The sequence below is a fragment of the Euwallacea similis genome, chromosome 26 (genome assembly GCF_039881205.1).
Source record: "Euwallacea similis isolate ESF13 chromosome 26, ESF131.1, whole genome shotgun sequence".
Lineage (NCBI taxonomy): Eukaryota > Metazoa > Arthropoda > Insecta > Coleoptera > Curculionidae > Euwallacea > Euwallacea similis.
The window spans coordinates 268,115-278,611 of record NC_089634.1 but is presented as its reverse complement, the minus strand read 5'-3'; the positions used below and the strand labels follow the sequence as shown (position 1 = coordinate 278,611).

The window sequence follows — 10,497 nt, the reverse complement described above, 5'->3', positions numbered from 1 at the left end:
CTATTTGCGTGTCAGCTCTAATTCAGGATCGTCCCTGGACATCAATATTCTGCCCTGCCCAGGCTAAACCATTTGTTACGTCATGTAGACAAAGTCCTTTAGAATTCGCATTGAAACAGATTTTTATACCTCAGTGATTTGTAAATAAGGGCAATTTTCCGTGCGCTTGCGATTAAACCAGGCCTGTTCCCTCGGAGACGTGCCCCCGTTTTCAATGCTGTGCAACGTTTTTTAATGACCCAACAAGGTAGGTTTTTGCCCTTCCGCATCTCGCCCTAATAAATCAACGAGACCATCCGGCCGGCAAATAAATCCCCCTTTATATGGAGATAAATCAGAACGTAATTGCTTACCAGCAACAGCTCATAGTTTTTAAAAGGTAATCAAAACGGGTTACGGGCATAGAATAAATTTAACAAAATCGGCCCTGATAAATCAGCTGGAACCGTTCTTTTGTTATTGGTTCGGCCAATAGAAACTACAATACGAACGCAATTACTGAGATGAATGGCGTCGTTGATTTATTTCTTCGCACTTGGAAGGGATTAATTAAAAAATAATTAGAACAACACGGAGATCCGAGAGAGCCCCTTTTTGTTTCAAATTCTACTTGAGGAACGTAATTTGAAAACGCTTGAGAGGCCTTTCAATTTTTTCAACCTGTAGCACCTTAATTGCTTGTTGTGAAAACAGCTCAAATACTCTGAGATCACGTGAACGTATTGTTGTTGCCGATGATACCGGGAATAAAATATTGACGTGAAGCTAGAAATTGAAATTGCAAAAAACAAATATTAATTAAGTTAATTAACTTTAGTAAGCCGAGACTGTGGATTCACAAGGGGGCGGGCCAGAAACCGGGGAAATTATAAAACTCTACTCCCCCATCACTTTAAATAATTAAGTATTAAGCTTAAAAAGGAGATAATGAGGAGATACCGAAAAGAATCCCCTACTCTGCAATTATTCCATTGAATTTACAACTGAAAATAGCTAGCGAAGAAAATAGGTCGCGCAAATAAAACGAACCAACAACAAAACCTTCCAGGAATTGTTGAATTTTAAGCCATTGAAGATATCTGAGAACCATCTTCTCAAACTAAACACATCTTCTGTGGCGAATCCCAATGGAAAACTGTAGAATCGGAATCAGTCTCAAAGCACAATAGAGAGGCGGATTCCTGAGCCCTGGAGGCCATTCGTAGCGCCTCTTTTACAGCCCGTTATCTCCAATTCGTCTTGCCATTATCAGCCAAAACCGGGGACAACCAAACAAATAAACAAAGATAAGCGACGAAACTTTAAATTGGAACGATTTGTCTCGGTTTATGGCCTCCTGCTTCTAATCGAAATTGTGTTTTGCGACTTTATGAAACCCCCAGCCGTGGGCGAGAAAAATTACGAGACGGGTTAGAGAGCCCTTTCAATCTCCCCGCCGTGTATCCATCCGAAAATTGGTCCGCGTTTAAAGGACGCTTTCTGGGACATAATAAATGGTCTTCACAAGGCGCGTTTTGAATATTGATGCTAACATTGAGCTGGATACATGTGTAGGACTCGGCTGGAATGATGTGCCATCGTCGCTTCCGAGACCCCCCATTTTTACGAGGAGAATAGTTACTCTTGCGTTAATTGCTGCGTAAATGGCGACTTTCAGGGGACTTATGACAATATCAGAAACTCAAGTCTGAAGTTACGTTTAAAACGCTTTAGAATCTGCCAAGTCTTTGCTGGAAAGTATTACACAAGTCTGAGATAAGAAGCACTATGGTATTGTAAAGCTACAAAAACTGAACTCTCCAAACAAAACCTCGAGTGCCACGTAAAGTAAATTTCCAAGTCTGATCGCGTAATATTTTGAGCCACAACTTCTGGCAGCTGTACGATGCCAGCTGCCGACGACTGGATTATTTTCCAGAAACTTTTCAGCCTGTGGTTCGGCACAATTAAAAAACTGTTCCGACGAAAGAACTTACCAATTTCCAAATACTTTTGATGCACAGAGTCGTACTCGTCCCAAATGATCGATCTGAACCTGTTCCTTTCCCTGGAAGCTGCCAGAACCGTGTCCTGTTTATGATGCTCGTTGGGGTTCCTGCAAAAAAAATGAAACAGGTCAAGAACGCACATTTGTTAAGTCAGCAAAAACTCCTCGTCACGGTTGATATAGCCCAGTTTACTTTATTTGCTGCATTGTAGTCTCTTGTTCCCAATAAAGCAGCCATCGAGCAAACACTGAAATGATGTGCAGGGCACGTTCGGAGAAGACACACTGTTTGCTCTCGAGCGGGTCTCTTTTGTTTACCCGTTTACGTGCCTTCTTGCCAAGCTTTTCATTAAAACTGACCCCCTCAAGTATTGTTTCTCGGGTTTGGCACGCTCGAAATCGGCAGAACTACACCCGAAATATACGCTGATAGGGAAGTTTACTCTCTTGCGAATAATAAAGAAGACAAAGTTTAGCATAGCGGTTACCTTATCGCTGTTGGAGTGAGATTTATTTCGACAGTGCGAAATTGCTCACATGAGGCTTGAGATCTCCATGATTTTTCATGCTCTTAAGTGTTTGTGTCAAGACATTGAAAGGCAATTGAATGGTTTTTCTCGAGAGAAAAATTACTTATAGGTAATGTTACCTTTAATTCTGAATTCAATAGAACTCTGACTTCCTATCACATGGCAGAGAAAAATATTGAGCATAATGATTGGAAATAGGAGGAGATATTCGTCTAGACGTCATAGTGATGATTTACATCTGGAAAATTGTCAAAAGTTCGAAATTGTAGATAAAAGTCTTGACAAAATGGTGGAGGAATATATTCTTTCTTAAAAGGGCGATCAGTTCTCTTAACAGATAATTCGGATGTGATGTAGAAAACTCCGTCTTCTCGCTTACATCCTTAAAATACAATTTTTAACCGAGAACCGAAGTTTACGTTGAGCGAACTCTTCACATTGGCGTTTAAATAATTCGGTTCAGTGGAACATTTTATATGGACATACAAATAGGGTAATTTAAAGCTGATGCTTGAGGATATATAATGACACCTCGTCGAAACTTGCGCCTGCATTACTTCACTCTCAAAAATAATATAAAAGTTTTATATTTTGTCCAACTTTTCTAGAAAATTATAAAACTTAGCTTCGAGTTCTTTTGCCAAGTTGTGGGTCTCTCTAGGCCTCTTATTTCTTCAAATCATATATATGTAGATAAACTTCCTGTGTAGATGGGCCAAAATTGAAATTTTAAATTTTTCAAAAAAAGAGGCGTGTAGAAATTTTTAACTAAATTTAGTTGTTTTAAAATTATTTCTTACAGGGTTCGATTCTTGGATATTGTCCTGAGACCACACAAATTGCCACAATAGCATCTTTCCATAAAGTCTTTTTTCCAACATCCTTGCAAAGGGATAATTTTGCCTATTGCCTTCAAACCCTTCACTTAAAGAAACGTATCTCAACAACAAAAACAGTCATCGCTTGTGGCGGTCCAGTAGTTTAAGAAGGAAAAGAATACGCATCACTCCAACTCCCCTTACTAATTATAACAGTATTCCCTTCTTTCTTTGCTGACTTTACGTAATGCACAATCTCATAAACAAACCCAAACCTCATTTTCCGGCTTCACACTATGGAAAGTGGAAGAATAAAAATAGAACCGTATGACTTGAGGGTAATTTGCCGAAACATTGTTCCATATTCTCTAAAGTGCACTTTATGCGCGCCAACACAAAATCACGTCGTGAAACAAACTGCTCGGTCGGCCGTATCGTTAAAGTGCAATATGGCCACGTCCTTATGGTTTCGGTGCTCGCCTTTTGGTCATTTCGGGTCAGCTCGAGATAACCCGCAGATTAGTTTATATCAAGACGTACTTACCCGGTCCTAGCGAAATTAGCCACGTAGATGATGAAAGACTCGGCAAGAGCTAGTTCTGATCTGGTGTAGTTTTTCGGGAAGTGGCTAAAACCGTCCACCAATGGGGCTCCGAAGAGATAGGGCAGTTCTTCGCCATGGACCGTACCCATTCTCTGCGAAAATAGTTTATTCACGACATGTATACCTAACGGTAAAAAGATCTATCTAGATACACTCGTCCGGAGGCTGAAATGCCATTATTGATCCTGAAGCCGGATTTTCAAGGCGACTATTAATCTTACCAGAAACGATCCTTATCTAAACGCACATTTATCATTCCACTTACGTCGCACGTATAAAAAAATGACGTTCTCTTATTTCAATTTCCTCGGGCCTAGGACTAATAAACAAAAGACTGGGAAATAATGCGGCATCAATCTCCGTGCGAGTGCACATTTATTTAACGGTGGAAACTCAATCACAGACGCAGCGTCCCAAATAAATCCGAGAAAATTTATGGCGAAGACATCCAGTCTTGAATGTACGTTATTGTGTTCGGTAAACGATGCTCGAGATGGGAGCAATATTTTGCGCACCTGAACTAACCTGAACGAATTGAAAATTATGCAATTCGCAGAAACTCACTCGAGTTTAATCCCCAAATTGTTGGAGTTAAATTTGTTGTTCAACAGCTAATTGGTTGTTTAGCAGTCACTGCTGCCACATTGAATTTCTTCTCAGAGGATCCTCAGCACATTTACCATTAAGTCCGGAAATTTAGGAACAATTATTTATTACCCCTTTGACGATAATGTCTAATACGCAGTTATCCTATAGAGGAAGCAATTGTCAATTTAGCCATTATAATCAGAATTATATCCTTATGAAATCTATGGCTCCTGGCACTTCAAAGCGCAATATTTTGCGCACCTGCGCTAAACGAATTCAAAGGTATAGAAACTTACTTGAGGGTAATCTCCGTCCTTTGTTTGGTAGTCAAATACGTAAAAGAAGGTCTTTGGTCCCGTGGGTTCCTGCCCGGGCTGCGGCGGTTTGGCACTCAACAAGTCCCCGGTTTGAACCAGTGGCGCAACGAATTGCGCGTCACTAAGCGCCGCGACGCACGCGTCTCTCGTGTTAATCGGATGTTGCACCGTCCGTTCCCAGTCCGTATACTCGTTAACCACAGTAAAGAAAATTTCGCTTAAGTGATAGGTATAAGCATTGCGCACATAAGTCCTTATGATTTTATCCCTGCGCTCCCCTTCGAACCCCGCCTGGATGTCATTGGAGGAAAACCGCCAAAGGGCTTCGCTGGTTACAACCCCGAAGAGCAGATCATAAGGGTTGGATCCTTTGGGCATTAGCGTGGCTTCACTGCGCTTCAAGTTGGTATTGCCCGAACCTACCATGTTCTGCAAATCTTGAGGCTTGAAGTAAGTCACCAGTTCTTTTGCAAAATCTGCCTTAATAACCACTCCTGCAAATTTTTTAAAACTTATTTATAGTGTCTTGTAAGTCTATTCATAACTGCCGGAATGAAGGTAATTTCCCGGTAATGCTATACAATTTGAAAGCTTACCGTCCACACTAGGTCCAAATGCACTGAGGTAGGCAGGGGGTGCCACATCAGCCTGCAAGAGCTCCACTAGATGCGTCTCTCTTAAACAATCCACTATCTGCTCATGATCTTTTCCAACATCCTCTGGTATAGAACAGTTGACTTCCTTAGCCAATTTTACTGCATAATTCACTGGGTCTTCGACCTTGAAAGAACCTGTCAGCTAACATTATCGAATGTTCGAATAGACTTACCAAAGCCCATGAAGACAGGGCTGAGCCAGATAGCAAAAGAGCTCTATGAAAAAGCCCTGGCATTACTGTAGGAGATATCATAAGAAAGTTAATGCAGGCTGCCCCTGACCCATGCCCTGCAAGGGTTACGTTCGAGGGGTCTCCCCCAAATAAGGCGATATTTTGTTGGATCCAGTGCAAGGCTGCTATCTGATCCATCAGACCATAATTTGCCACTCGGGCTTTCAGGTGAGGAGCTGGGTTGGCATTGAGGAAACCTTGTTTGATTATTAGAATTTAGTTCGGCAATTTAAAAGGGATTATGGAGATAATTACCTAGAATTCCTAGTCGATAATTAAGGGTAATTACAACTAAATCAGCGTAGGAGGCTAAAACGCTTCCGTCGTAAGGATTGCCGGAGTTCCACTCGAAAGACTCGCCGTGTATGTAGACTATCACAGGATGGCGGGTTTCCCCCGAAACTGAAAGAGATTTAGGTTTGTGATTAGTCATGCTTGAAGCCAAGGCTTAAATAATAAAAGAGGGTCGTGGAGCATGCTACTCAATTAATACTCTAGTTTACTTTGTATGTAGCTAAACTTTACAAGAAAGTTCGACTGCGGCGCTTTGCAGCGGAAAATTAAACTTCGAAGTCGCTGTAAAGGGGCCATTTTGTTGGTTTTACGAATGTTAGTTTCGGTTATATTTGATAAAACTGAATGTGGCATTGAAGAATTGTTAATTCGTGTAAATGCAGAAGGAGAGATTTCTTTAATTACGGAATATCTCAGTCTACACCTCAGGAAACGGAGCCTAAATAAGACACTTCAGAAAGAATATGAAAGATCCACAGAGACGCCATCTAACATGAAAAAGGGTAAACATAAGGAAAACTAGACCCATTTAAGATATTGCAGAAAATTGCTAAGAAATTGTCAGTGGTGCCATCCATTAGGAGCTGTGCCAAACATTAAAATTCTGTCCCGGAACGAAGCACATCCACCAAATTGAATAGAATTATATTTTCTTAAGACCTGTGGGTGTTGACACTTTTGACTATTGATATATGCATTTTAATTCTTTGCTTTTTTTTAGTTATAATCAAAGGTAGCAGGACACATTTTTAACAACTTTTTAGCGCATTTTTGAAAATTTCCCCTAAGGCTGCAAATCCAGCCAAATCCTACACTACATCACTTCCTTTGAATAATTTACCATAAACCTAATCCAATAGCAGAAGCAATTTTAAAATGCGGACTGGAGCACAGAAGAAACGCGCAGCGGTAAATATCTCGTTTTCGTGTTGGTGCGCGGCTTTATTTTCCTACTGGCAAACCCTATCTCGCAGGACGATAAATTTTTAATCAGCCGCGGTCATTTGTCTTTGATGTTTGCGGGGCTAAGTACACGTAAAATTGTTACCTCTACAGGAGGGTTAAAAACCCTTGCTCGGATTTTTATTTCCATGCTTTCGCATGAAATATTTATCTAAATTTCATCCCCTAGGGTCGGTAATTGATTGTTAAACATGTCTTGTTTGTCCTATCACTTATTCGTAATTGCTTCCGCCAACAGACGACCGAAACATCGCTCTATTTGCCTACCTCGTTACAGCTGCAGTACCAAATTCAATTATTTTGCCTGTCACCTGGCCGAATTGCGGAATTCTTTGAATTGCACCTGGAATTGTCTTGTCAATTGTTGCTGTTTTATGCATACAGACGAGAGTAGCGAAATTTATGATTTTATGACTTTCAATTACAGTTCAAGAGTGAGTGCTCCTGCATATTACGAGACAATTTTCAAAGAAGGTGGAATTGAAAACCTTTGTTGAATAAAATGATGGGCACTTTAAAATCAATATATTCAGACAGCTTTTAGAGAGTCATTAAAGTAATAGCCCTTAAAACTCCACTGGCATTACTCTATTATAGAGATAGATAAGGGGCACCAGCTTTCTAATTTGAAAATCTTGAGAGATACTTTATTGTAGCTGAAAGGGATTTTAAAGCAGAAATGCAAATTATTGTGTCAATAATGTTAATAATTTGGTCTCGACTGGCACTATGAAAGCGACTCATTAAAATAATAGCAAATACGATATCACTCTTCATTACTTTATTGTTCGGACGGATAAGGGGTACGAGTTTTTTAACTTCGGAAACTTTAAGGTTTTTTCTTAACAACAAGACTTGAGGATGTGTTGTTAAATTTGGATAGAAATACTGCGGAATCTAAAATGATTGTTTTTAATAAGTGAATTTGGTCCAAACTGGCACTTCACAAATAGCACCATTTTTCGGTATCGAATAAGGCGTTAAGTTTCCAACTTTGGATCATTTACAAAATTCTCACTTCCTCATGGCAATTTAGCCGAACGTGGAACATCTGTCCCAGTATTTTCCTTCCAGAAATAATCAGCAACCTCCGCAGTTATTTGTCACCGTCGGAAATTTTATGGTGATTGGCGTCGAGCGATCTATCAACGGTATTAAACCGAAGACGTCCCACGTAAAAAGTTGTTTAGTCGCTTTTTCATGAGCTTTCTGGAGCTTTTTTAATATTCTGCTCACTGTGAGGTGTTCGAACAAGTCGAGCGAGGCACGTGAGTCACTCGTTCGAGCCTAATTTCCCAAAAGGATTAGCAAAAGGGCGTCTTGAGATCAAAGTAATTTGTAGTTCGGGAAATGCCCTCAAATAAACCCCCAATTTGCCATTAATGGCTTTTAAATTGGATTTTGAATTAGGCTAGTGTAATTGGGAGAATGAACTCTGGTGCCCGCTTGTGTAATGAATAAGGAATTAGAAAAGTCTTGTTCTTCATTGCGCCGATATAGTTCATTGTTAATACTAAACACTGCTCTGGGCACGTTAAAATCGATCTTTGCAAGTTGGATTGAGTCCAAGTTATTTATTCAAACTCGTTTAACTATCCGTAGGAAATTAGATTCTCCGGAATCGCCGGAGTTTCCAGATTAACGGTCGAACTGCCGTGGCGCATTCTAAGTTGCCAAGCAAATTGGAAAACACAATATGGACACAGAGTGAGCCACCTTAATTTTTACGTCCGGACAATATTACTCGTTAAGCCAAGACGGCGTAATAAGCGCCTTAATTCAATATCCCATGGCTTCAATTGATTTATGCTTTCTATTATTGAATTTAAATAACAGAAGCTTTGCGAGCAAAGTGCTGTTCGTCGAGACTGCTTAAGAGCACCCTCTGATGCAATCCAATTTCAAGTGGAATTAGTTAGAACTAGAAGGAAAAGTCTTGGGTTCATTCAATAAAATATTTTCCTGCTACGTAATCCCAAGTCATAAATTTCCGTTATGGAAAAGGGATATTTGAGGGTCTTTGTTTTTGCCTCGAGGCTTAATAGCACCTATTTTACTACCTACAGGTCTGGCTTCGACAAAGGGACGTAAACAGCAAGGATTTGGCTATTGTGGGGTGCCATTTAAGCGCCATTTTAACGAGTCTACATCGAGAAACGATCGCTTTCGGCAAGATATGATAAATCTGCGGCAGTGATCAAATTGAGTGCAACTCTGGCAAGCGCAGATATAATAAATTGGTTCAATTTTAACTTGGATTGTTTCAGTTTCCAGATTTTATTCTTGCATTGCTCGGCACTGAAGGCTGAGATGTTTTATTGCATTAGGATTCCGTGCTGCAGGTGGACGTAATGGAAGACAACTTATGTTTTTTCCAATGTTTGCTTAATTAGCCGGGCATTGAACCGAATTTCACGTCAATTTCCTGGCCAAACAGGGCTTGAATTTTTGTCCAAAACCCGACAACGAAATATTCATAAACCGCAAACTTTTGCCCCGTGTAAATTTGCCTTCCGGATATTTGATCGAGGCCTTTTATCGCGAATTTCAGTGCACAGCGAAAACCCTAAAATAGTGTTCGTTAAAACCACAATGACACTGTTAACATCAATCTCCACAAGTGTAATCTAGTATTCGAGTCCAATTGTAGGTTTTGATTGGATCTCCGATATGGGATCGAATAAATTGCATGTATGAATTATGAGGGAGGGATTCATTAACTTCGCGGGGTTAATTTAGCGAAAGAAATCGGGGAAAAAACGGCACAGCTTCGCAGATTGCGTTTTTATTTATTAAACCGCTGGAATGGTATTATTGCATATTCAGCGTGTGTGGCTCTGACCCTTTTTAATTAATACGGAACTATCAATCGAAGATCGGCACCCGGGGGTTCATTAATATTTTTTCGAAGGAATTTAATGGATATTTAAAATTCTGTTGAACATTCCTGGACCGAAAATAAACGGGGACTTAAAAACAGCACGGAATCGATTATGCTAATTTATTGTTCTAACTGAACGAAATGGAGAATATTAACCTTTTAAACCAATTTAAGACACATAGAAGCGAACCCGTTTTATGTTATAATAGGGAAAATTGACTGAGGATCAGGAGTCTATGAAAAATAAATGGAGAAAAAATAGCGTCATTCGGGTAAAACACTGTTAAACTGACTCTTCAAAATTTAATGACGATATGAGTACAGTAAATAGGTACATCATTTACGTCACCGTCAGGCTGCTATTACCGCAAAGTGGGCAACGTACCTTAAAGAAACGTCACGCACATTTACCATTTAGTCCACAATAAATACGATAAAATATTTAATAATGAACAAATTCAGAGAAGTATCAATGCTCAGGAAGGTGGAAAATCCATGAATGAGAAGTTCAGAGGAAGGAAATCCGGTGGAAGGAGATGTTTCTGTAACAACTCCGTTCCTTCTTGACTGACTTAAATATTTCTCTCGGCGCATTCACCATTAAGACCAGAATCAATTGCATCCTC

The 10,497-nt window shown here is 40.0% G+C and overlaps 1 protein-coding gene across 1 annotated transcript in view; it reads right to left on the bottom strand.

The window, feature by feature from the left end:
- Nucleotides 1-10,497, bottom strand: part of LOC136416994 (neuroligin-4, X-linked-like) — an 80,862-nt gene that overhangs the window by 3,073 nt on the left and 67,292 nt on the right. The window contains exons 4-9 of the mRNA XM_066402461.1: nt 5,989-6,135; nt 5,674-5,930; nt 5,441-5,624; nt 4,824-5,338; nt 3,880-4,031; nt 1,977-2,095 (exon numbers count right to left, since the gene is read on the bottom strand). Of these exons, the coding sequence (XP_066258558.1) occupies nt 1,977-2,095; nt 3,880-4,031; nt 4,824-5,338; nt 5,441-5,624; nt 5,674-5,930; nt 5,989-6,135 (1,374 nt within the window). The remainder of the gene's footprint in view (nt 1-1,976; nt 2,096-3,879; nt 4,032-4,823; nt 5,339-5,440; nt 5,625-5,673; nt 5,931-5,988; nt 6,136-10,497) is intronic.